The 27,442-nt window shown below is 38.1% G+C and overlaps 1 protein-coding gene across 10 annotated transcripts in view; it reads right to left on the bottom strand.

The window, feature by feature from the left end:
* The window catches only part of setd5 (SET domain containing 5), a 111,555-nt gene that overhangs the window by 26,092 nt on the left and 58,021 nt on the right, over positions 1-27,442 (bottom strand). For 3 of the 10 annotated variants that reach the window (XM_062038203.1, XM_062038204.1, XM_062038209.1), the window contains exons 3-16: positions 22,668-22,770; positions 19,144-19,406; positions 15,649-15,707; positions 13,262-13,449; positions 13,135-13,173; positions 10,962-11,231; positions 8,776-8,924; positions 6,570-6,687; positions 6,340-6,449; positions 5,971-6,220; positions 4,147-4,227; positions 3,925-4,065; positions 3,488-3,841; positions 1,638-1,898 (exon numbers count right to left, since the gene is read on the bottom strand). In XM_062038203.1, coding sequence (XP_061894187.1) covers positions 1,638-1,898; positions 3,488-3,841; positions 3,925-4,065; positions 4,147-4,227; positions 5,971-6,220; positions 6,340-6,449; positions 6,570-6,687; positions 8,776-8,924; positions 10,962-11,231; positions 13,135-13,173; positions 13,262-13,449; positions 15,649-15,707; positions 19,144-19,406; positions 22,668-22,770 — 2,386 coding nt within the window. Of the gene's footprint in view, positions 1-1,637; positions 1,899-3,487; positions 3,842-3,924; positions 4,066-4,146; positions 4,228-5,970; positions 6,221-6,339; positions 6,450-6,569; positions 6,688-8,775; positions 8,925-10,961; positions 11,232-13,134; positions 13,174-13,261; positions 13,450-15,648; positions 15,708-19,143; positions 19,407-22,333; positions 22,404-22,667; positions 22,771-27,442 lie in introns of all 10 variants that reach the window. The other 7 variants (XM_062038205.1, XM_062038210.1, XM_062038207.1 and 4 more) reach the window with 5 other exon arrangements.

Raw genomic sequence — 27,442 nt, 5'->3', positions numbered from 1 at the left:
GAGTGACACCGTTAAATTGAACACCTTTCAATTATTGTAACGTCTATCGAGATGCTTCGAGGAAAGGAATTATATCGATCACTTTATTGAGCAAAACTGTTTATATTCGGTCATAACCACACCAAAAACATGAGTAAAAAACTTCTCTCTCGAAAAACTAGTCATTTTCTGCCGTACAAACCAGGCCAAAAGCAACTTGTCATCTGTCACCAACACGCATAGCACTAAGCCACTGGTGCGTTTACGGCCACACAAAAAGTCGGACAACTCAAACACCACACAAAGTTACACTATGACTCCTCAGCCATACGTGTGCTCATTCTACTGTCATTTATTATTAATGTTAATTTATTGATATTAATCATGGAATGTGTTACTAGAGAAAGTTCCAGGAATGCACACTTCATCCTATGCTTACATCTCATTGTGCAACATGAGGATGTTTAAGGGGAACTAAATGTGATCTCTGAAAGGAGTACAAATGATTTCCAAGGCAGGACCCCCACCCAGACATATTGTACAATACTAATCCATAGCTTATGAAAAACAAGATTTCTTTTATTTTCATTACAAGTGGGCCAAATCACTAATATTACAAAATAATCTCATGAAAATGACTCCTGTCATTTGAGTGTTATTATAAAAGATTGGTTTGAGACAGGTGTGCTGCTGGTATTGCCACGTGTGATGTTGCTCACATGTGCTCCACTGAATGCTCAGGGAGTTTTTGTGTTTGCTCACACACATGAACAATTAGAGGGAACATTGGTTGCAAACATGTCAGTCTGGATTAAAATGAGCCAAAAATTAACGTTTGCACCTCCTTGTTTGACAGTAATGATGTTTATTATTCATAATCAACATTTATCTGCAAAACAAACACGTTCAGTTCCCCTCCATTTTGCGGTTATGTGACCTCATCACACCTTGTGGTCTTCTTGTGTGACTCATTCAGGTGTTGAGTGTCAAACTAGTAAATGATAAATAAATGATAAATGGGTTATACTTGTATAGCGCTTTTCTACCTTCAAGGTACTCAAAGCGCTTTGACAGTATTTCCACATTTACCCATTCACACACACATTCACACACTGATGGCGGGAGCTGCCATGCAAGGCGCTAACCAGCAGCCATCAGGAGCAAGGGTGAAGTGTCTTGCCCAAGGACACAACGGACGTGACTAGGAAGGTAGAAGGTGGGAATTGAACCCCAGTAACCAGCAACACTCCGATTGCTGGCACAGCCACTCTACCAACTTCGCCACGCCGTCCCTAGTAGTCTTGAGCAGGTGACAGGTGTATTTTAAACACATGATGAGTTTAGTTTAAGAGTACTTTCTGAAAGGGACATAACTCATTTCTGTGTTTCATAACCACTCTGTGGAGTCACCATGCTTGCTGCTTGCTTGGGGCTCAAATACTATTTCACTCAATAATTAATACACTTTATTGAATGCTATTTTTGACATTGTGTCTTTGTTAAAATAAAGGTAACCTACAAATATTTAGAAAATCTGCAGGGATCGAATACTTCTTTTCCACAATAGATTAGACCGTACTTTATATTTCATGTGTTTTGCGTTTGCATTTAACAAACCTCATCCTGTCTACAACCTCTTGCTGCATTGCATTGCTCACCTTTTTAAAGCAGCCATAGGTGCCGTCCATCTGAAGTGGACGTGGACGGCGTCTCTCGGGGTTGAAAGGTGAGCCGAAGCGCACATAGTGTCTTGGCGCTGTGCAGATAACAGATGAGTGCGAGAGGCCTGGCAACATGTTGAGGGTGGTGGCCAGCACCGTTGGGTCAGTGGTAATACGCAGCGGCCGCTCAATAGGTGGCTCCTGTGGGACCTTCTCCCCTCCGGGAATCTTTTCATTCAACCACTCTGTCACCAGATACTGAATGAAAACACACCACATTCATGATTAAGTGTAAATAAATGTGTGTACACTAGCCTATATAAATCAACCATTTATAAATACACATTAGTAGGCTAAATGAACCTCTTTAACATATAATGTGTGTACACCATTCAACATATGTAAGCAGACAATAAAAAACAGTGTTTTCCATTTATTGGTGGCAGCCTGCCACAAATAAATTTGTACCGCAACAAATATATATTTGGTGCTACCTGTTAGCCCTCTCTTATAATGGTACTGTTTATGAATGTAGCTTGTCATTACAAGATGGTGTTGTCTCCCTGCTACTTAAAACACCTCATATGCACCTGGTCTGCCAGAGAATAAGAAGACATAGCAGGGATCAGTGTTGCCCACTTAGTGACTTCAGGCCCTTTTTCACCGCAGAAACTTTCACATTACGGTTCAATTTGTGTTTCAACCAAAAAACTATCCGGGTAGATTTAGTTCTTTGGGAACTATTTTTAATCAACAGTGAGGTGGGACCTTCGAATAGTTCCAGGTACCTTCGGGTGGATGGGCTGTGTGTCGACCACTGATTGGTTGAACACAGTTGGGGGCGTTCCTAAAACTTCGTATTATAAGTTTCAGCCGGCAGTATGCGAGATGACTTGTTCATTTCAACTGTAAACTAATCGGACAGTTTAATGTTGTTTATTCATTTTTACAAGCTTCATTTCAATACCTGAAGCTACAAGATTTGGACAGACTCTTTTAAATGTATTTCCAGAGAAATTTAAGTATTCAGTCAGACTTCGAAGCAGCGGCTCAAATATCACAGTTTAAAGAGAAATGTGAAATAAATGACAAGAAGAACAAATGTAAAGCACATCAAATATTTACTATTTACTTTGTTACATGCCGAGTGAACTGAATACTAATGCTAACAGGCTAACCCTACATCTGATGTTCATGTTGTCGCCGTGAGATAAACACTGACATTTATTCTTTATAGAAATGTATTTACAGCTCGTTTTGTATAGTATTTCTTTGTATATTTTCTTTACTTAGAGTTTAGAAAAATAAAAATGACCTAATAATGTCTGTGTATTTACATGGTATTAGTGTAGAAATATACTGTAACACTCATCCAAACATCAGCAGCCTAATTTCTATGAACTACCCTGAACTGTGAAATAAACTCTACATGAACCTATATAGTTCCAGGAACTTACAAATCCTGAAGTTTTGGTGGAAAAGAGCCATTTGTTGCTATATATAGCGAATATTCAAATTCCTCTAGCTTGTCTTTTACAGAAAAAACCCCCAGACAAATCTTGTGACTTTTTCTGGTCTTATTGGAGTCTTTGGAAGACAAACATAAAAGCCCGCAAAGCCCTTCTCAAACAAGTCAAGTATGTGTTTTGTGTTAGAAATGAACACAAAAAGAAGTATTTCTAACTTCTGTTTGTTTGCCTTTCATATATATATATTTTGCTTACTTTTAGTCTCTCCCACAGTATCCATGACATGTATTGTACATGCGTCATGGCCAATTATTCAAATGAGTACATTCTGTCGTGTATTCCCATCTCAACTTGTTCAGCAAGTCAATGCCCTCTCACCTTTTTGGTCTTGGGGTAACGTAGGTTGCCTCTGCTTATGCAGTTAAGATTCTGTCCATCTCCATCGAGGAGGCCACCAGGGCCGAGCCCGCTGTCCCCTTGCCCCAGATCAGAACCGAACAGGCCATGAGGAGCCTCCTCTTCCGGACCGGTGTTTTGGTCCGGTGCAGGAGCTGCGGCAGCCGCCTGCTGGGCTAGCGCTTGACGCTGTCGTCGAGCACGCTGGGACGAGCTGGAGCGGTAGCGTGAGATTCGGCTCTTGGGACGAGGCTTGGAAGGCCGTGCGGGTTTAGGAGGGGCAGCTGGAGCAGGCAGGTTTGGTGAGGAGGTCTTTTCTTCAATAGATGGTACTTCCTAAGGCCAGCGGAAGGAGAACACAATGTATGAGTAAATATATGTGCCAGAGGAAAAAAAACATTCTTCATACGGATACTGACCGTGACATAGGTAGTGCGTCGTGTGGTGATCCCTACCCCAGTGTTTTGGGCTATGGGGGGAGTTCCTGTACCCTCTTCTGCTTCCACGCTGTCCTCCTTTACGTCTGCTCTCTTCCGTCTTCTTTCCAGACTGTTGAGTGTCTGTAGATCAACACACAACGTCCCAACATGAGTGGGAATGGTTTTCAACGTCCAACTTCTACACGGAAATAAAATGCATACTTTTTTACTGGAGATGGCAATCCCATTTTCATCCACCTCTCCTTCCTCCACTTCTTCCAGCTTCACCTCATCTGGCAGCCCCTGGTATAACAGACACAGGCTTTGATGAAACCATAGCTTTTATAACATGCTTGACTTGATGTAGTCAATCACCCACACGCTTTCTTCCCACTTGTGTTGAAAGTGCAGCCGTCAAACAATATAACTGTTTTAGATCATGTGTACTCAAGTCAAAGCAAACTCAAATAATAATGTTTACCATTATTTTTCCTCTGTTGCACTGTTGGTGGGGGATGAATCGCTGCCACCATGTGGACAAGTCTAGTTTTTCACAGTCCTACAAGACTCCTTCTTGGCTGTTATTCATGTTCTATCATCTCTATGGATTTTTATATCATCTATATCCTCGGTGTCAAAGTCAAGGCCTGCGGACCAGATCCGACCCGCGAATGAATGATCTATGTCCCCCGGGAGGATATCTGATTAGTATTAGAACTGGCCCGCAGGCCACAGCCGCCTGCTGCTGTTTTGCAGCACCGATACTCCATCAGTGTTGGCGCTAGGAATTTTAGAAATGGGGTACAAGGGACTCCATCAAGTCATAAAAATGGGGTCCCACAGTAAATTTTTGGGGTCCCATTATTTTGTAACTGTTTTGAAAACAAATGATAAATGTATGCATTTTCCTGTCATATTTCACATTCTCTATTGTGTTTTGGAAAAAGGTAGTCATAAACGTTAATTCATTAAAAAAAAATAATACAAAAGAAAAAACATTTTTAATGCATTTGTACATTTATTCAGTTATAAACACTCATTCACTTTCTTCTTTCCTTCATGGATCTAAACTTTACCGCTGCCGGTATTTTTTTCTATATTTTTATTTCAATATTTTCAGAATTTGTTTGTTCTATTTTTGGCCAAAGTAAGACAAAGAAAACAATCTGAAGTTGTCTTCATTTTTTAGTTTTAATGCCATGATTTTAATAGTCCGGCCCACGTGTGCACAGATTTTCCTCCAAGCGGCCCCTGAGCTAAAATTAGTTTGCCACCCCTGATCTATATTGATGTTCTATCACCTATTTTGATATTCTACCGTCTATATTGGTGTCCCATCACCTCTATTGGCGTCCTGTCATCTCTATTGGTGTTATATAATGGTTATCAAAATGATAAAACATGGAATTTAGATAAAAAATGAAATTAATTTGTTGCGTACATAGTATGTTAGTAGCTTTCTATGGTCTCGTCCAACGATTTCATTGATCGTTGATGTTGTGTTGGGTTTTATCAAAAACATTTCCCTCAAAAATGTGACTTATACTCCAGTGCGACTTATATATGTTTTTTTCCTTCTTTATTATGCATTTTCGGCCGGTGCGACTTATACTCCGGAGCGACTTATAGTCCGAAAAATATGGTACACAGAAGCAGGTACTAATAAGGAATACAAGTTGGGTTTTCCCCTTTAAAATAAATAAATGTATTTTTTTCGGCTTTTCCTACTAGTTACCTTCCTGTTACAATTCCGGCCGGGGATTGAACCTTATAAGATAGAAGAAGCATATAACACGACAGCAGAAACTACAAGAAAAGCGCAAATAGTGCCAAATATTCTCTTTTTAGTGACAGAAAAAAGGCTGGGAATTAGTTTGCAGTATAAATCACCTCATTACTCACTCACTGATATTTTCAAGATATTTTTAATTCTCATAAGAAGACGTCCCGTTGAGGCACAGTGCAGGGCACAAATTTGTTTGAACTATTGCGTCATTCAAGGAAACCTATGTGGTCACCAAATATGTGAGATCATCGGCCTCATACCTCAGCATCACTGTTTCCCTGGAGCTCTTTGGCCTCCTGCTGCTGGCTTGGGGTCTGACTGCTATCTCCGCCCAGGCTTCCCTCCAGCTCTCTCCGGCGAGCCTTTCTCTGTCGGGTCTCGGCACCAACCAACGGTGAGGGCGGCGGTGCAGACGGGGGGCTCAGCAGGGTCTCCCTGGGGCTTAAGTTGTGTTTCTGCACAGGGCAATTTTGGTTCCCCTTATGGCAAGCACAGTCCACCTTGTAGATACTGAAGGATCGTTAGGAGAGAGGGAGAAGGTGGTGAAACAAATCATTTAATTATTTACAGATAGATGAAAGCGGTAGGGATCACTGAAGGTGTATGGTATGCTGAGAAGCAGTACTGACCAGCTGTTGAACTCATAATCAAATCCAATAGTGACCTCAGCATCTTTAGTGATCTCACTGACGGCATAAATACACAGGTGGATCATCCCCTCAGCAACCATGTGTCGCACCTGGAAAGTAGCAATATAACTCACCAAGGACGCAGGTAAGCGCAAAGCTACTCTTTCAGGCAATTAAAGTGAAAGGCAAACAAACGTTGACGTCTGATTTCGAGCCTATTAATGACTGACCTCTGCGTTTGGTGTACAGGATCTTCGAATGAAGCGGGCGTCATTTCCAAAAGTCCTGGCATCCACACACATCTCCACGTCATTAAACTTGGAGTAGAACAGCACAAATGGGTAGGGCCTAGGAGACATGATTAAAAAAGAATCAAACACAGTTTGTTGCTTATTGTCACAATAAAACTCAACACTTTAGAAGACTACAGACAAAATGACCCGCAGAACAAATGAGTTGACAAGGTGTGAGTTTTACAGGATTATGATCCTTCATGATTGGTGTGCGCCCATCTGTCATTATGAACACCATTTTCGAGTGGGTTAAAGGAAAACTGCACTTCATTTGGAAATGTGTCCATTCACAATCTTAATGACAGACAAGCACACATACTGTGTTTTCTTTTTTATGCATTCTAATTCATGAATTAACGCTAGCAAAAGTCAGCTACTAATGGAGCCAATGGGAGTCGCTCTAAAAAACGTTTTATATACATGCTGTAAGTATATACAGTACAGCCCAAAAGTTTGGACACACTTTCTCATTCAATGGGTTTTCTTTATTTTCATGACTATTTACATTGTAGATTGTCACTGAAGACATCAAAACTATGAATGAACACATGTGGGAGTTATGTACTTCACAAAAAAAGGTGAAATAACTGAAAACATGTTTTGTATTCTTGTTTCTTCAAAATAGCCACCCTTTGCTCCGATTACTGCTTTGCACTCTTGGCATTCTCTCCATGATCTTCAAGAGGTAGTCACCTGAAATGGTTTTCCCTTCACATGTGTGCTTGAAGCTCATCGAGAGAAAGCCAAGAGTGTGCAAAGCAGTAATCAGAGCAAAGGGTGGGTATTTTGAAGAAACTAGAATTTAAAACATGTTTTCAGTTATTTCACCTTTCTTTGTTAATAAGTACATAACTCCACATGTGTTCATTCATAGTTTTGATGCCTTCAGTGACAATTTACAATGTTAATAGTCATGAAAATAAACATAACGCATTGAATGAGGTGTGGCCAAACTTTTGGCCTGTACTGTATGTAGTAACAGACACATTAATAACAACATGTAATATTTACATATATTATTAATTTCACAGACTTATCACAACGTTCGCTTTTCTCTTTAACAACAACACATACCGGTACTGATCATGACAAATTTCATGAGAGCCAACAAAGACTACTATGGGGCTAATGATGATCCAGAAGCTTATATTTTTGAGCATGAATATAAGAAGAATGTGCTACAAGTTTTAGAAGCAGTGTGCTAAATGGATCCAGCTTTAGTGAAACACTGAGCATCATGTAGCAGTGTTGCTAAGTGCTGAACAACAAATCCAAACTACAACCATAATAAAACAATCACTTACTCTACAGTGTCTGCTCTCAATGGGATGCCGAATGACGGAATGTTAATTTCTTTACATTTAGATGAAAAAGTGCAGTAAACGATCGACTTTTTGTGTCTTTCTTGTCATCTCCGGTTATAAGTTGAATGTCAAAATTGACCAACTTCTCGGTTTATGACAACAACCTTCTACTATCCAGGTGAGCGACATGATTTATAATCTAGAATTAACTTTCACGATTCAGCAGCTCACCAGCTCAATCATGTCAATATTGCAACACAAGATAGTTAGCCCTCTGTGAACACGGTGCCTCTAAAAATAGTTTTTCTGCGTTAGTGCTTATAATAAAAATGTTGCTAATACTTGGTTATTTTTTAGGTCACAAGACATAAATGGAGTATTATTGACGGTTTTTGGATGTTGTTTTAGAGGGCTTTATGGGCAAAACAGTGTACTCCCATTAGCTGCATTGTTAACCACCTCATACAAGTTAGAATGTTAAAAAAAGAAAAAACTTGTGTCTTGTATAGGGATTGTGAATGATAGGCAACATTTAAAACAAAAAGTGCAGTTCCCCTATAAAGCCATCAAAAAGGTGATATAGCGGCCATTATAATAATCATGTTAGCACTAAATAATGCAAAAAGTCAACTCTACCACACATTTTTTCTTTTCATTGACTTCATTAATTAGCACATGTTGATGCATACGGGCTAGATTTTAGCGGGTTTAATTAATTCAAACGTATCCAGTAAATCCTTGAAAAAGTCTGGACACCCCTCTTACATTTGATGCAACATAGGCCTCTTTAAACATACCATTCATTCAGGCTTGATTCTTAAACTTTCATCTTGTCTTACTTCTTAAAGAAGTGCCCGTTGACCTCGAACTGCTGCTTGAGCATGACCTTCCCTCGATACTCGATGATCAGGGCGTCTGGGTCCAGGTTCTTGGCTGCACGAAGGATCTTCCTGTGCTTCTGCACTCGTGTTACTCGTCCTAACTGCAGCTAGAAAGAGCAGAAACAAATATTTATCTCAACACACAACGTGCCCACAAAGTCCTGACAGTTTAAAAACATTTAATTCAAATGCAAATTAGATATGTAAGGCGAAGTTCTCTGGCACCAAACAAAATGTAAAAAAATATATACTTGGGGGTCATTTTATTGTTAGATTTGTGTTGACCCGATTATTTGTTCAAATGCTGAGTAAAGCTTTTTCATAAATGTGCACTTTGGTATCAACGTGTGACCAAAGTCACATCCGAGCAAATCCAAGCCCATGTCAAGCAAAACAAACATGTTAAGAAATGTTTTAATTTTATTTTGCAAATGTCTTAAAAAGTAAAAAAAAATACACATGTACATAAGTATTCACAGCCTGTGCTCAATACTCTTGTTGACGCACCTTGGGCAGAAATGATAGCCTCAAGTCTTTTGGAATACGATGCCACAAGCTTGCCACACCTATCTTTGGGCAGTTTGGCCCATTCCTCTTTGCAGCACCTCTCAAACTCCATCATGTTGGATGGGAAGCATTGGTTGTCATCCAGGATGTCTCTGTACATCGCGGTATTCATGTTAATCTAGTCACCAAGAACCCGATGGTGACTCTGTCAGAGCTACAGCTTTCCTTTGTGGAGAAAGGAGAACCTTCCAGAAGGACAACCATCTCTGTCGCAATCCACCAATCAGGCATGTATGGTAGAGTGGCCAGACGGAAGCCATTTCTGGGTTAAAAAGTTTGCCAAAATGCACCTGAAAGACTCTCAGACTATTAGAAAAAAAATGGTCTGGTCTGATGAGACAAATATTGAACACTTTGGAGTGAATGCCAGACGTCATGTTTGGAGGAAACCAGGTACCGCTCATCACCAGGCCAATACCATCCTTACAGTGAAGCATGATGGTGGCAGCATCATGCTGTGGGGATGGGACTGGGAGACTAGTCAGAATAGAGGGAAAGATGAATGCAGCAATGTACAGAGACATCCTGAATGAACACCAACGCTCCCCATTGGGATGGACCAGATTCACGGAGCCCTGGTTGAACAAGCATGTATTGGACACTTTGGCCTACTCGACGGATTCTGGATTACCCGTGCGGACTGGACATTAGCCTGGAGCTAGTGGGCAGTCTAGGACAGAGTCGGTCGGCTCTCTTAGTTGCTTTGTTGGGTCTGCTCCTGTCTACGGCCGTGCTGCCCTGGCCCCCGCAGAAGATGACGTGGAATACTGCAGAGGCCATCAGGGTGTAATGATGAGTTTTTTTTTTACATTTCTTTGTTTGTCTGCATGGTACAATCATATGCTCTTTTTTTCCGTTGTGTTTTACGTTTGTAGCTGTATGTAGAAATAGAGCCTCTGAAGTGGCAGTTGTTTGCATCAGCTCTGTCCTCCTTTTAATAACGTCTGTTAGTCCTTGTGTTTAATGTTTCTCTCTTGTCTTTATACCAAGATGGCGCCGCAGATGGCCGCCCCGGTACTGTGCTCTCTCGTAATTTTTCTTTTGTTTCTTGCATTGAAGAAAGAGAGCACAGTCTACTAAGGCAAATTCCTTGTGTGTTGAACATACTGGGCCAATAAATCTGATTCTTATTTCTTAGGTGGTCTCCGTCCACTTGTTTGGTTTGGGTATATTATGTTTGTACTTGACCAAACAAACGGAACTAGCTGAGCAAACACCATAATTCATTGTAGCAGGGCAAACTATAGCAAGAGTATTCAACGTATTTAAATCACATCGCATTTGAGTGTATATTTGTTGATGATATACGTTTTTTTAAATAATCCCCTAAAAATGTCTGCTCCAAGAAAAGACACAATGTGTATCGTAGATACGCAGACTCAGGATGGAGTATGGAATACATCCACATATTGGGTTTGACTAATAATGCACAGCACAAGAAAGGTATAAAGATGGCAGAAAATGCAGTAGTCTTGGTGTGTATATAACTTTTAATGAGACATTATGCCTTCATCTCTTGCTCAGCTAATATATATACACTTGAATCCTGACAAAAAGAATTGGATTTTGGAGCTGACCTGCATCTGAGAGCCCAGAACTGTGTTGTTACAGGCCAGCTCGGTGCGGTTGATGGTGTCCATGCCTTCCAGTGAGGTCTGTGCGGCAGGCTGAGCCTCTGCGCTCGGATCAGAGGTGCTGACGGTTCGATGAAGCTTGAGCAGCGTCTGGATGTCGGCGCTGTACTGGTTGGCTAAAGCCTCCTCGTACTGGTCCGTCCACTGACGGATTTTACTCTCCCACCCCTCTGCTGTGTTTTCGTCCAACACGCTCGCATCCGTCGTCGAGTTCTTTGCACAGGAGACAAAAGGTGATAACAGAAATGGCATGCAAATATTCAGTGTTTAACTGCAACAGTGTTTTAATATTTTTTACTTTACTATATCATTCACATAGAAGTAAAAAGTAAAGAAATACAGTTTGTCTGGGTGAGTGGTTGCCTCATCCCTCAAATCATGAGTGAAGAATGCACTAAATGGTACAGTATTATCTGCTCACAGATGCTACCTGGTGGTTGTTTGAGCACACTGCAGCTTGTCCGGGATAAATTAACCCACCCTCACTAATTAATGTTTCAATCACAAGCAAGGTTTCTCACAAAAATGAGGCAAAAACTAACCCCAACCCACTGTACTTTGGTACTTCTGCTCCTTATTAGTGTAAAAGGAGGAGTATGGTTGACCAGATTGATTAGTTTGAAAAGTCTACTTCTGTGTTACTAAATATTTTAAATCTATTTATCTATCTATCAAATACACACACACACACGTATGTATAGTATATACATACACATATATATACATACATACATGTATTTATGTACACATTTGTATAGACATGTATATATACATGTATGTATGTATGTATATACACACACATATATATATATATATATATATATATATATATACATACATACATGTATTTATGTACACATTTGTATAGACATGTACATATACATGTATGTATGTATGTATGTATATACACACATATATATATATATATATACATATACATGCACACTTATAAATCTTAAGTATTTATGGATCCACTACAACTATTTTCTACACACACAGATTGCTGCACGCATGCAAAAATCTGCCACGGTAGAAGTATAGCAAAAGTCACAAGTAAAAAAAGAACAGCCAATTGAGGGGGTTCCTGCTTCACAGAGGTGAAAACAAACGCACAGATATTTCTTTACACACATACAAATCTCAACACAGACACATACGGTAAATTAAAACACTGACATAGATTTCATTACTCACACACACAGATTGAGATACACGTTTGCGACAATAGTACATCTATAGATGTCAGTAGTGTATAGCCTGTTGTGAGGAAGTAGTCTTAGCCATTATGTTGAATGTGCCAGTTTTGTCTTTTGAGTCCTATGAAGTGTTTGTACTGTAAATATTGTACTTACTACACACCAGCTGTTTGATTGGAACGTGCATATTAGTTGTAGTTATTCATTACCAAATTTGGAGGTGTTGAAATCGCCATAAAAAAATCGCTAATGCTCATTGGTAGCATGTATACGGCATATCCAATGTAAATTAACATCGAGCTAGCGTATTTTGAAAAGTGGCGCCTTACTTTTGAGTACTTTCTTTCAAAAATGCTTGCTTTGTTGACATGGAAAATGACGACATTACCTACATCTGTTTTTCCAATAAGTGCTTGAGCCGGAGCCAAGTCTACATTCGGACATGACATGACGTGCAACAAAGGTATGTGAATAAGTACGCGGTAGTACCAACAGAATTTGGTCGGTAAATAAAAAAAGTAGCAAAGTCGATACCAATCCGTAATTCTGATTTAACAGTCCTATCCTGTAAATGAGTCTTCTTTGTTACTACTATAGGCTTTACATTGAATGATAGCTAATGTTATTAGACAAATTACTGCCAAATCGCTATCATTACCTGACAAAAATAACATGTGTGTTCCACATGGCGTAAGATTACCTCCTCAAAGCAGGACGAAGGCAAGAAGGTATAATGGATGAAAGTTAGTACCCCCCCAGGTAGCTGTGTAACCATAGCAACCACTTTAAACACAATAAACAATTACTCAAGTCAAAAAACTTTGACGTCCACTAAAGTCATTTTCCTGCAAGATATTGTTACTTTTCCTCAAGTATGGCTTTGTGTACTTTGTACAAGACTGCAAATACTTCAAACTAACCTTCATCCTCATAGACTTCCTAGAACCTTCTCTAAAGGCCTGGAAAAAAGCAAAAGAGATTAAACATAAAGTCTGATTGGTTGAATTCTACTCTGAGAAATGCTGTGAAGGTGAGGATGAAACCTACTTTGACTTTCTTGCCCTTCGGTGTTCCACGGGACTTCTCTGTACTCTTCTTCCTCTTTTTGGATTTACTCCTTTTGACTCTGTTGACGGTGAGCTTGATGCTGGTGGGCGTGTGCTGGGTGGCGGTGTAGGAGATGGTGGATGGTGACACCTCTTCATCGCCACTCTCCGTGCCACTGCTCTCTCCAGCTGAGGAAACAACATGACCAACATCAACGTGGCCCAAAAGGCAAGCAGATTATTTAACCCCTTTTCCATGACTATTACTGATCATTCAAGTCTTCTACATACAATTATCATGGGGTATTATTATAATGTGCTTATATTTGATCATTAAAACCCTTGTTTATCACCTTTGTCTCCATTTACTAATTAGTAGGAACAAGAGTGTGCAGAAATACAAAACACAAAACTAAAATAAAATAAGCTCAAATATATATGTTGAACTGGGGAACATTTTATGATAAAGAATGTGGAATATACAGTAAATTAGTACCGGTACTCTCAAATTATGAATTTAAAAAAAATCAGGTTAATCACAATTTTGGATTTGGATTCAACATCACAGGTTGGTTGCATAATTCAACTTGACATAAAAAAGCCCGATATTAGGACACATGCAATTTTATTGTCAGAATGTCATACAGAATTATTTTTTATGTTTTACTTGAATGCACGTCAAAACCTGCAAACAGTTCTATCTAAAGCTGTCAGGGTTTATTTTAAGTGAGAATTTACCAGATTCTTCTCCTTCATCTTTGCACTGACCGTTTAACAACCCCTCAGCCTTGCAGGTAAACCATCCTGGGTATGGGTAAAGGAGCATGTGCGATATAAAATAAAGTATGTGATTAATCTGTATATATACATGATTAATAAAATGAATTATGGTTAATCACATGAGTTAACTTCATATATGACTACCTCCGAAGAAAAACAATGTTTTCAGAATCAGTTTGAGATGTACTACTACCCAAAACTGTGCTCTTGTGTAATGTCTTGTTTGAGACATTTGGAAATAAAAATACATCCAAAATCTCTGACAAATACATAAAATTACAAATACATAATCGCGAATAAAGCTTTGTGCACGTCAAATAATTACCAACTTAAAGTATACACATTTTTTTTTGCACACTCTGTCTCTGTGTTAAAATAAAGCCAGCATAAAAAATATTTACTGTTCATATCTTTGTCAGGGGTTAAAACTACATTATCCAATACTTATTTCTTGCACTGTATTTATAACTTTGTAAATCAAAGTGTGTCTTATTGTGAAATATTGCTTGTACATATCAATATGCATCATAACAAAAACAGTAATATAAAATAAATGGATAGATGTTGATAGTCCAAGTCATACTGACTGGTATACACAAGCTATGGAGATGATATCCGTAGAAAAAACTTGCAGTTAGTTTAGATAATGAGTCTTATATTGGAATATGGGATCCATTATTTAAATGTGTTTTAACTATTAAATGAACCTAAAATAGGACTTTTTATCTTTGTGAAAAATATTGGACACAATGTGTTGTCAGCTTGTGAGATGCGATACAAGTGTAAGAAGCCACTGTGACACAATTGTTCATTTTTTAAATGTTTTTATACATTTTTTTATATATGGCTATGATGATAATGTAAATTGCTATGTTGGAATTGATACTGTTGTTGATATCATTCTTTTTTTTTGACTACTTTTGAATTGTTTTGTGTCATGTTTGTGTGTCCTCTCAATTGCTCTGTTGATTGCTATTCTGAATGTTGCTGGTTTGGTTTTGGAATTGTATTATTATATTATATTATATTATATTATATATATATATATATATATATATTATATATATATATATATATATATTATATATATATATATATATATATATATATATATATATATATATATATATATATATATATTTAAAAAAAAATATTATATATATATTATGTATTATAATGTAATATATTGTATTATTATATATACATTATATTATATGGAATTGTATTATGTATATGTGGGCTCTGTACCGAGGATGTCGTTGTGGCTTGTGCAGCCCTTTGAGACACTTGTGATTTAGGGTTATATAAATAAACATTGATTGATATTATGGTATTACTGTGTATTATTTTGTTGGACTGATTAATAAAAAAAACCTGGTTAAAAAAAATTATGAAAATAAAAAATTTAAGGTGTGTCTTATTGTATAATTCAAATACATGCTTTTGCTGTCAACATTGATTGTTAACTTTAATGTTGCTGCTGTGTTGTTTTTCCACGTGTCGTAAAGTCATTCTCCAAATGCTGAAAAGATTGTGCCTTTCACATATCTTGCTTTTCTCTTAGAGGCTTTGTCACACTCCACAGTTCGTTCATGGAACCATAATTACCTGAGACATTTTCATTTTTCCTGTGCTGGCCGTCTGTTCCTTTCCTTCTATCAAGACCCCTGAAACAAGAGGAGGGGCAACACTTCAGGGGACAATTCAACATTCAACTACACGACTTTGGAAGTCATGAACACACAAAAACACAAGGTGGCTACTAGTGACGGGTCAAACGATACAGAAGCATCGGCGCATTAGGAAAACACGAGTGATACTGTGTCCCTTGATGCCACTTTAAGACAAAAAACATGTGACCTGCTGTGTCGTCTGACTGTGAAGCGACAAACTGTATTTATCAGGAAGTGCTTCTTTAGGTTCACAGGTGACAGCTCATACTGAAAAAAGGAGAAGTGGCGTGCCGTATTATGTAAATGTTATTCACTATTTGGCTCAATGACCAGAGTTGCATCTTTCATATTTCTCTCCATGCAGCTACGTGTTTACAAAATTAAATTAAACATATTTAATTTACAGGTCAAATGTAGTGCCTTTTTTTTAATCCAGCAGATGGCGCCAATATGAAACACCAACACAGTATCAATGCAGTGGTAATACAGCCAGTGGCTGTGTCACCAACTCAACTTACATATGCTAAGCAGTTTAGCTCAATATTCAAAGGAAAACATTTTTTTTTAAAATTGGCAACATACTGTAAATCTCACAAGAATTGTATGCAGGTCTGTGCACTCAATGAAAGTATGTACAACTATGAGTTTTATTCTGTATATATGCTAAGAAGAATGTATAAGTACTATCTATCTACAGAGAAAACACTCAACAGTGTGTTATAGGTGGCAAACACTAATATTACAATATTAGATATGATAGGCTTATAAAAAACAGAAAGGCCGCACTATGGACTCGGAGTTGGTATATCCAGCCAAATATTTCTAATATCCATATCAGTAATAATAATATTATTATTAATTAGCAATATTTTAATTGTTTGCCTAAAATATGTTTTTTTTCTGGTTATCATTATGATCAATAAATTAAAAGAAAAACTGACAAAAAGTTCAGTTAATGATCAGTGCACGTTAAATATTGGACAATTTAAAGAATTATGACGACATACAGTAGAGGCCAAAAGTTTGCACACACCTCATTCAATGAGTTTTCTTTATTGTCATGACTATTTACATTGTAGATTGTCACATCAAAACTATGAATGAACACATGTGGAGCTATGTACTTAACAAAAAAAGGTAAAATAACTGAAAACATGTTTTTCATTCTAGTTTCTTCAAAATAGCCACTCTTTGCTCTGATTACTGCTTTGCACACTCTTGGCATTCTCTCCATGAGCTTCAAGCACACCTGTGAAGTAAAAACCATTTCAGGTGACTACCGCTTGAAGCTCATGGAGAGAATGCCAAGAGTGTGCAAAACAGTAATCAGAGCAAAGGGCGGCTGTAGGAGCCTAGAGCCTAAATGCTGTTTAAGTTAATTTACATTTTATGGAAGGTGCTTTATGTTTATTCAGCCAAAAGGAGACTATTTACTTTATTTAAATAATACGAAAATGTATATATTGCATACTTAGAATAATTATAAAGGTACACTTTATTTGTAATTATTACATTTGTCTGAATAATTTCATGACGTACTATTTTATACTGATTTAATACAGTGAAGATTACGTAACTGTTAGTTGCATACACCACCATTCAAAAGTTTGGGGTCACCCAAACAATTTAGTGTTCGAGCCTTCATTTCTAAGAACAAGAATAGACTGTGGAGTTTCAGATGAAAGTTCTCTTTTTCTGGCCATTTTGAGCTTTTAATTGACCCCACATATGTGATGCTCCAGAAACTCAATCTGCTCAAAGGAAGGTCAGTTTTGTAGCTTCTGTAACGAGCTAAAGTGTTTTCAGATGTGTGAACATGATTGCACAAGGGTTTTCTAATCATCAATTAGCCTTCTGAGCCAATGAGCAAACACATTGTACCATTAGAACACTGGAGTGATAGTTGCTGGAAATGGGCCTCTATACACCTATGTAGATATTGCACCAAAAAGCAGACATTTGCAGCTAGAATAGTCATTTACCACATTAGCAATGTATAGAGTGTATTTCTTTAAAGTTAAGACTAGTTTAAAGTTATCTCCATTGTAAAGTACAGTGCTTTTCCTTCAAAAATAAGCACATTTCAATGTGACCCCAAACTTTTGAACGGTAGTGTATATGGCGGAAAGATCTGTGTGGTAATAAGGTTTGGACACAATGTATTATGGGTAATGGCAGTCAGGTATGGGGGAATCGAGCCACACCTTTTTTTGTTAGTACGTAACTCCACATGTGTTCATTCATAGTTTTGATGTGACAATCTGTCACACCTGGGTGAAGTCTGGTCTGGATTTCGCCTGGTTTCATGTTGTTTTGTCATTTCCTGTTTTATTTTGAAATGCTGACTCTCCCTCTCGTTTCAAGTCACTTGCTCTTCCTCCTGTTTCACTGGTCTGACGTCTTTCCTGATTGCGCCCACCTGTGTCATCCTCCCTCATGTGTATAAATGTCTCATCCTCCTTCTGTCCTGTGCCAGTGTTTCGTATCTTCATGTGCGTACCTCCTGCGTTCCTTTGCCAGTCTTGTCTCCAGCCATAGCCATGTTTTGTGTACCTTTTGGATCCACGGGAGTATTTTGGTTTGTAAGTTTTCTCTAGCTTCCTAGCATCACCTACATTGGAGCGCCTTATGTTGTATTTGGTAGTTGTTGTTCTTAGCCCCTTTTTCCCTCCATAGCCGGAGTGTTTTGAGTTGTTTGATATTTTTGTTAGTTTAGTGGTCAGGTCAGATCTGTTTTGTTCCTCCCGTTTCTCGACCCCTCCCCTTGTGAGAATAAACAACTGTTTCTCAAATCTGTGTTCAGAGTCCTGTTCTGGTCATGACACAATCTACAATGTAAACAGTCATGAAAATACAGAAAACGCTTTGAATGACGAAGGTGTGTCCAAACTTTTGGCCTGTACTGTATAAATCTGACAACATTAAAAACTTGCTACGATAAAAAAGAAAATAAATAATGCTAGAGTGAGGCGCAATTACTTCTACTTTGCTGTAGACAAATTGGGGTGAGCAAATAGAGTGCTATTTGCTCCACATGTTCTGTGAACATTTTTCAAGGATGGAAAAAAACATTGAGCTTTACCACAGCAAACTTTATTAGCCACCTAAAAACGCCAGGATTGCAATGGTAGTGTTTTGGAAGCCTACCAAAACACCTGCTACTAAAGGAGCTGGCCCAAAGCCAGCTGCAAAGAAAGGTGAACACTGAAATCTACATTCAAAAAATATCGATGTTATTAATAAGTTATCAGTATCGGTCTTGAGAAGCAGGAAGTTATCGGTTTCGGTTTGAAAAAAAATCTCTAAAATATGTGATGACAAAAATATCGGTACCGACAATACTGACCCTGATTTTACTGGCATCGGATCCATTAGGGTTTGTGTTGTTGGAGCAGACAAAAAGGTGCTAGCGTCCTGATTGGGTGCTCACCTGCAATTGTCACATTTAATGAGCAAGCCGTCTGGCATCAGAGTGCAGTGACACCAGCCGGCTACAGCCCCATCCTCCTCGGACGAGCTATCGCTGTCCACCGAGTTGTCCTCTGTGGTTTCAAGATAGCGAGAACTGCGTACCACGCCATTGATATCCAGTCGGGGGATGATGGTTTGAGAGAGTGGGGAAGCGGGTGGGGTGGGAGGAGGGGGCGCGCCGTAGTTGTGATCCTGACAACACACAACGGAAGACTGTTGCATCTTCAAACAACGGGTGTTCAGGCAACAAAAAAGGGAAACGGAAAATGGAGACGAATGAAAATGAGGGCAAAAAACAGGTATGTGAAACAGTACAGCTGTTAATAACAGAAGTAGACTGTGGTTATAACACAATACACAGTGCAATCACAGAGGTCTTTACACACCAAGGTGGTCTTTCATTGCGACGTTAGTTTACACATACACACAATCACTCTAACACAATAGACCAAACACTGACATATTTTTCCGATTGACGTTTAATAAAAACCTAATTGGGACCACTAGCATAAGAGTGCAGTGTTTCCCATAGCACTGCCATCTATTAGCGCAAGGATGGAGGAGGCGGTGTTAAATTGGCCATGACTTAGATGCACTTTTAAAGGTGAAGAGCAAAACAAATCTGTTTAGGCATAAGAAATAAATGTCTTTTTTTTGTGATTTTTTATGACGAAGACAAAGCTACTTGTAAGAATGTGTGAGGTGTGTTAAAGCAGAGGTACGATGCCACCTGCTTGGGATGCAACGGTACACGGTAAAATACCGGAATGTATGTTTCGACCTGCAAGGGAACATTTCTATCCGCACAAAATACTGCCACACAAACCCAAAAAGAAGAACATTTTGAAAATCAAGACTACATTTCCTGCAATTGGATGCATTATATTTTACCTTTAGATTTATTTTCATCCAGCAACTTCTTTTGGCTTTCTTTTTGACCCTTAAATGTAATGTACCACTGATTTTTTGTTTTTTAGTATATAATTTACTATTATTATCATTGATATGTCATGTAAAATTCTTTAACATGCATGTAAAATTATTTAACATGCATGGAAAGAAGTCAAGAGTACGTTTCCCATTTGGCAACTATCCTATAGTAGTATACAGTACAGGCCAAAAGTTTGGACACACTTTCTCCTTCAATGTGTTTTCTTTATTTTCATGACTATTTACATTGTAGATTGTCACTGAAGGCATCAAAACTATGAATGAACACACGTGGAGTTATGAACTGAACAAAAAAAAGGAAATAACTGAACTAGTTTCTTCAAAATAGCCACCCTTTGCTGTGATTACTTTTTTGCACACTCTTGGCATTCTCTCGATGAGCTTCAAGAGGTAGTCACCTGAAATGGTTTTCACTTCACAGGTGTGCTTGATGCTCATCGGGAGAATGCCAAGAGTGTGCAAAGCAGTAATCAGAGCAAAGGGTGGCTATTTTGAAGAAACTAGAATATAAAACATGTTTTCAGTTATTTCACCTTTCTTTGTTAAGTACATAACTCCACATGTGTTCATTCATAGTTTTGATGTGACAATCTACAATGTAAATACCGGTAGTCATGAAAATAAAGAAAACGCATTGAATGAGGAGAAGGTGTGTCCAAACTTTTGGCCTGTACTGTACTTCCGGTGTTGTGACCTTTGTTTACAAACTGTCACATCAAAAATATACCTTCTCGCTGGCTACTAATAAATACTCTAAAACTACAACTGGTTCAAAAGCTAACATTGTTGGGATCGTAATTATCCAAATATGATTAGCAGCAAAGTAGACAGTCGTCATCAACGTTGTGGCTTGGAGAGCGAATGGAGTCGACAACAAGTAAGAAAGCGAGGTTAGCTAACAAGTGAGCTTTTGTCAGTGCTCCTGATCGTATCCCGGTCATGCAACTCAGTGTGGCATTTAGACAAGAGGGAGAGCGAGTACCTGCAGCGGAGGCGAGCGTTTAACAAATTTGATTAAAATCTTTTTTATTGATATTTCATTGAAAAAACGCACAAATGGTATTTTGATGCGAAAATTCATGTTTCAAAATGCGGGTTTCTGCGTTTTTGCAGAATATTCACAAGTCTGTAAGTAAGTAGGGATTTTCATTTGTTTTATCACTTAGCAGACAGCTCCACTTCTCACGTATCTATTCTTTCAAATATACGGTACAGGCCAAAAGTTTGGACACGCCTTCGATCCGATTTCTTTATTTTCATGACTATTTACATTGTAGATTGTCACTGAAAGCATAAAGTTATGTAGTTAACAAAAAAAGGTGAAATAACTGAAAACCTGTTTTACATTCTAGTGTCTTCAAAATAGCCACCCTTTGCGAACCTCTTGAAGCTCATAGAGAGAATGCCAAGAGTGTGCAAAGCAGTAATCAGAGCAAAGGGTGGCTATTTTGAAGAAACTAAAATATAAAACATGTTTTCGGTTATTTCACCTTTTTTGTTAAGTACGGTACGTAAAGTAACTCCACATGTGTTCATTCATAGCTTCGATGCCTTCAGTGAGAATCTACATTGTAAATAGTCATGAAAATAAATAAAACGCATTGAATGAGGTGTGTCCAAACTTTTGGCCTGTACTGTATGTGTGTGTGTATATATATATATGGTGTGCACTGCATTCCAAACTTTTATACACAAAAAAAGTCCCAAAACAGAACTGATTAAACGAATCGTACCACCTTTACCGTTGCACCCCTACCACCAACTGTACAGAGTTGAACCAAAAAGCTACATCCACACACAGTCCCAATAGAATGTGTTAATGAGCAAGAGCAACAAATAGGGCCAAAACAATTTATGGTTTACTGAATGTATCTGTGGCGGGCCGCCACAAATAAATGAGAACATGGGAAACACTGGCCCCATTAAATATGTAAGTGGGTAATCCGCATGCAGTAACGGATTGTTTGATTTGTTTGAGTCCAGCATGGTGCGGAACGGACTTATAAAATGTTTACATTTGTAATAATTGTGTGCATGTAAACATAGTAATATTACGATGAAGTAAAAAAAAGTGACTATATTGTACATACGACATGAATATTGACTGCATGTAAATGTGCTGATTGTATTTACATATTGATCACCACAGACTTTAATTGAACCACTGTGTCAAAACATGTAATGTGAGTATTACCTACATTTACATTGCTGATATTGGATTCAAGAGTCACAATATGACACTGATAGATTTCCCTCCGTTCACAACCCCTTGTAAAAATCAGGAAAAAAATGACATGATTAGAATCAAGGCAGGATGAATGATGTCAACATCGAATACTGTGCAGATTTGATGCGCGGGAATATTTGAATAACAGTTCTGAAACCATCCCTGGTGTATAAAGACCTTAACTTTGACTCTTACTGTCCATTTGAATACAAACATACACTTAATACAGTTGAACAGTTCACACAACTGAATGGTACATGTTTAACATTTTAGTTGTAGATAGCAAAGTATTCATGTGTACTCACAGCATATGGTAGTCCCCGATACCCATGACTCTGTGCACTTCCACAGCTGTGGCTGTCGAAGTTTTTCTCATTTACTGCAGGGCTTGCTTCAACTGACTCAGGGCTAAAACAGTCGAAAGGATTGTGTCAAAACACTCATAATAATAATAATAATAATAATAATGCAAACACTATTGATACGTCATGTAAAAAACTGTCAATATTACATTTCCACATTCTGAATAAAAAAGTTGAATGTGTTTGCCCTTCGTTTACAGCTTTAGAGTGGCAAGCATGACCTATTAATATCGCACAATGGCACCCACACATGCACACAAGCTGCCGAGCCAGCCGGCTGTAACATGATCACTACTCTAGTTACATTTGGGCGCTCACATGAACATGCACAGCGTGCGTGCGTGTATTTGACCATCACCGTCACAAACGTGTGGCGACCACCAGTTACATTTCACAAACCTCCATAATAGAAGGGGGTCACCCCTCCTCTCAATGTCACCCCAGCATAATTCGAATGACACTTCTTGAGTCTTTCTATTGCTTGAAGTTAGTGAAGAGTTTCATTTTTGTAAAGGCCACAAAAAATATTTGTTTGTTCAGTATAGGGTTGTACGGTATACCGATATTAGTATGGTACCGCGATACTAATGAATCATATTCGGTACTATACCGCCTTTAAAAAGTACCGGTCCCCCACCCCCCAGCCCCCGCTGTCGTCACGTCGTGTCATTGCTGGTTTACTAGCAATCGAGCATGTTTGGCAGCGCGTACACACGGAGTACTTACAAGCAGACACAGTGTGTAGACAGAAAAGGGAGAACGGACACATTTTGGCTTAAAAACTAACGATAAAGGTGAAGTTATAACACTGAAACGCCCGCAGGAAGAGGTGCTTTAAGACATGGCTAGCTAGCTAGCAGTTAAAGTCCATCCTCAGTCTGCAGTGTTTTAGCTACTTCTAAATCACTAATCCTTGTCTCCATGGCGACAAATAAAGTACGTTTCTTACAAGTATTATCCCTGCAGGACGAGGAATAGCTAAACATGCTTCACTACACACCGTAGCTCACCGGCTTCACAATGTAAACAAACGCCATTTGTGGATCTACACTTAACATCCACTGTAATGATACCAAGTACAGGAGCGTATGTGGTCGATACTACTATGATTACATCAATATTTTTTTAGCATCACAAAATCTTCTTTAGTTTTTTCAAAATGTATATTATGCTTCTAAACTCAGGAAATATGTCCCTGGACACATAAGGACTTGTGACCAATGTATGATCCTGTAATGACTTGGTATCGGATTGATACCCAAATTTGTGGTATCATCCAAAACTAATGTAAAGTATCAAACAACAGAAGCATAAGTGATTACTACATTTTAACAGAAGTGTAGATAGAACATGTTAAAAGAGAAAGTAAGCCGATATTAACAGTAAATGAACAAGTAGATTAATAATTAATTTTCCACCGCTCGTCCTTAATAATGTTGACAAAATAATAGAATACAAAATGACACAATATGTTACTGCATACGTCAGCAGCTAAATTAGAAGCCTTTGTTTGTTTACTTACTACTTAAAGACAAGTTGTCTAGCATGTTCACTATTTTATTTAAGGACAAACTTGCAATAAGAAACATATGTTTAATATACCATAAGATTTTTTGTTAAAATAAAGCCAATAATGCTATTTTTTGTGGTCTCCTTTATTTAGAAAAGTATCGAAAAGTACCGAAATACATTTTGGTACCGGTACCAAAATATTGGTATCGGGACAACACTAGTTCAGTATACAACAAACACAAACACTGTTTCCCAAAAAGACTGAGGTATGAGAGTTATTGACAAACTACATTAAAAACCTGCCAAACATTTTGGCCAAGACTGAAATTATGGAGGCACAATTGCAAATGTAAGTCTGCTACGCTTTGTACATGTTTGTTTGGAGTACTGTCTAAATAAGGTTTATTTAACTTGTAGCCCGGGGGCCAAATGAGTTCAGTTCAAAACATGGAAGACAAACATTTTTGCAGCAAATTCTGTAAAAATATCAGAGTGGTCCTGTTGTATAGAGGAACTTAACTGTAAAGTTAAAGTTAAAGTGCCACTGATAAAACAAGTATGGTGTAGATTTAATTTAATTAAACATGCAGAAACAGCATATGCGATTTTATGTGGCGATTTCAACACCTCTAAATTTAGTATCAAACTACAACTAAGATGCACGCCATAATCAAACAGCTGGTGTGTAATACGTACAATACTTACAGTATAAATACCTCGTAGGTTCTCAACAAAAGGCAAGACTGGCACATTTAACTTAATGGCAAAGACTACTTCCTATTTAAGGTTAAAAGTTAAAGTACCACTGATAGTCACACACACACTAGGTGTGGTGAAATTACTCTCTGCGTTTGACCCATCCCCTTGTTCCACCCCCTGGGAGGTGAGGAGAGCAGTGAGCAGCAGCGGTGGCCGCGCTCGTGAATTATCTAGGTGATTTAACCCCCAATTCCAACCCTTGATGCTGAGTGCCAAGCACGGAGGTAATAGGTCCCATTTTTATAGTCTTTGGTATGACTCGGTCGGGGTTTGAACTCACGACCTACCGATGTCAAGGCGGACACTCTAACCAATATGTTTAGCCACTGAGCACACCTTCAATTGGTGTTTTAACCTTTCTAGCAAACATAGAATACTGGGATCCAAACTTGTGATTTACATAGCTGAGCCATTCCTCACAGCACCCCTTTATATCCTCTACTTTTTGGCAGTTACTTATTTTTTCGTAATGTGATTTGTGTAACTAAGGTGCTGCTGTAGCTTTTCTTTTTTTCTTTTTTTTTTAACTTCAGATGCAGTTAGTAGTCATTTGTTAAACTTTTAAGTTATACTAGTAGTGCTCCTCAATATTAATCCCGATTATTTTGATTGATATTGAAATCACAATTAATAAAACGCTTATTCAGTAATTTGAAATAAATATACCAAAAGTCAACTTTAAATATAATTTAAAAGAACAACTTAATATACATTAGTAACGAATAAACAGTAAGTGTAAAAAAAAAAATTAACAATACATTTCAACAATAGCTATAAAAAAAAATTCCCTTTTTTTCCGTTTACAATTCCTTATTTGTACCTTTTACTCTTATTATACCACCATAGAGTGTGTGCTATTTGTGTCATAATATTAATTATATAAAAAAATGTCTGTTAATTAAATGCAAAAATCTTCACAATCACTGGCGCAATAAATCTTTGGACAATTTTGACCAGTATTTACAGTCAAAGCATAATACTTGTAAATGAGTCAAAAACAACATTATGCTTGTGCAAGGCACTGTTTTTAAAACCTTTATTTTCTTAGTGCTGTCAGAACGGATGTTGTGCATAACGCTGTTATTGTGAAGGAGGGAAGTGTGCTGCTGTTCTGAGCTTGACGAGGTTGGAGACGACTTGAAACTGTTTGTATATCGTCCTACATTGATGATGTCGTTCACAACAAGACAAACACATGTGATGTGTTGTAGCTAACTTTAGCTTCATAGTTTACTAGGTGTTTCAGTTATTAGTTCAGGACGAGGCGGTTGAGTGTTTTGGAGATGAATGAGCGATCTTGGACACATTATTTTCCCAAACAAATGTACCTTTTCCTCACAACGACTCACTCACATTTATGTCACACTGTAATATCCTCAGTTCGGTTTGGTTACGTGAACGCGGAAATCATATGGCCTTACTTTTTTTTGTTGAGTTTAGTGATTATTGATAAGGCATACTGGCGCTATGTCAAATAAAAAGCAGCAACCATGGACAGATCCCAAACTTCTAGTAGACGTGGTCTTTTTTCCACTCATTCGCTCCTCATTTGTTTCATTGTTACGAGCTTAGGAATTGGCATGCATGTTGCACGGCCTATTAACCATTATTTTCAATTATGATATTTTTTTGACCATGAGAAGCCAAAATCGATTAATTTGAGGTCCTCTCTTTCTATCATTTGGGCTATTCAACTGGTAGCCACTGAGTTCACTTAAAAATAACTTGTGAGAAACGCACATTTTTTTCAGCAGATTCTTAAAAACGCTTGAGTGCAGTCATAGATATATTTAACTACCGCATTTTTCGGACTATAAGGCGCACTTAATATCCTTTCATTTTCTCAAAACTCGACAATGCGCCGTATAACACGGTGCGTCTAATGTACGGAATAATTTTGGTTGTGCTTACCGACCTCGAAGCTATTTTATTTGGTACATGGTGAAATGATAAGTGTGACCAATAGATGGCAGTCACACATAAGAGATACGTGTAGACTACAATATGACTCAAGTAAACAACACCAACATTTTATATGTTCCATTGAAAATATAGAACATTACACACGGGCTCATAAATCTATCAAAATGTTTTAGTAGGACTATGGTAAGCTATGAAGCCGCACCGTTTGATGGATTGTACTGTACTTCAACATAGGAGTATTATTATGGTGTGTGTATAAGGTAAGACATTATCTCGCAATATTATGCAAATGCAACTTCTCTTACCTTTTGGTACCTGCTGATCTGTATTTGGGATCTGCATAAGTCCTGAAAATGTGCGCTGTCCGCCTTTGTATTCCGTGCCAACTACGTAGCCGACAAGCTTCTTCTTTTTCTCTATCTTCTTATGGGACATTCATCCTACGCTGTTGCCATTTCTAATATAAAGTAGTGTAAAGTTCTTACTTTTATCTGTCAGTAAACTCACCATGAAACTTTAGTTAT

The sequence above is a fragment of the Entelurus aequoreus genome, linkage group LG26, assembly GCF_033978785.1.
Source record: "Entelurus aequoreus isolate RoL-2023_Sb linkage group LG26, RoL_Eaeq_v1.1, whole genome shotgun sequence".
NCBI lineage: Eukaryota > Metazoa > Chordata > Actinopteri > Syngnathiformes > Syngnathidae > Entelurus > Entelurus aequoreus.
The sequence above is the reverse complement of the archived record's forward strand: the minus strand, read 5'-3'. Positions and strand labels throughout refer to the sequence as shown.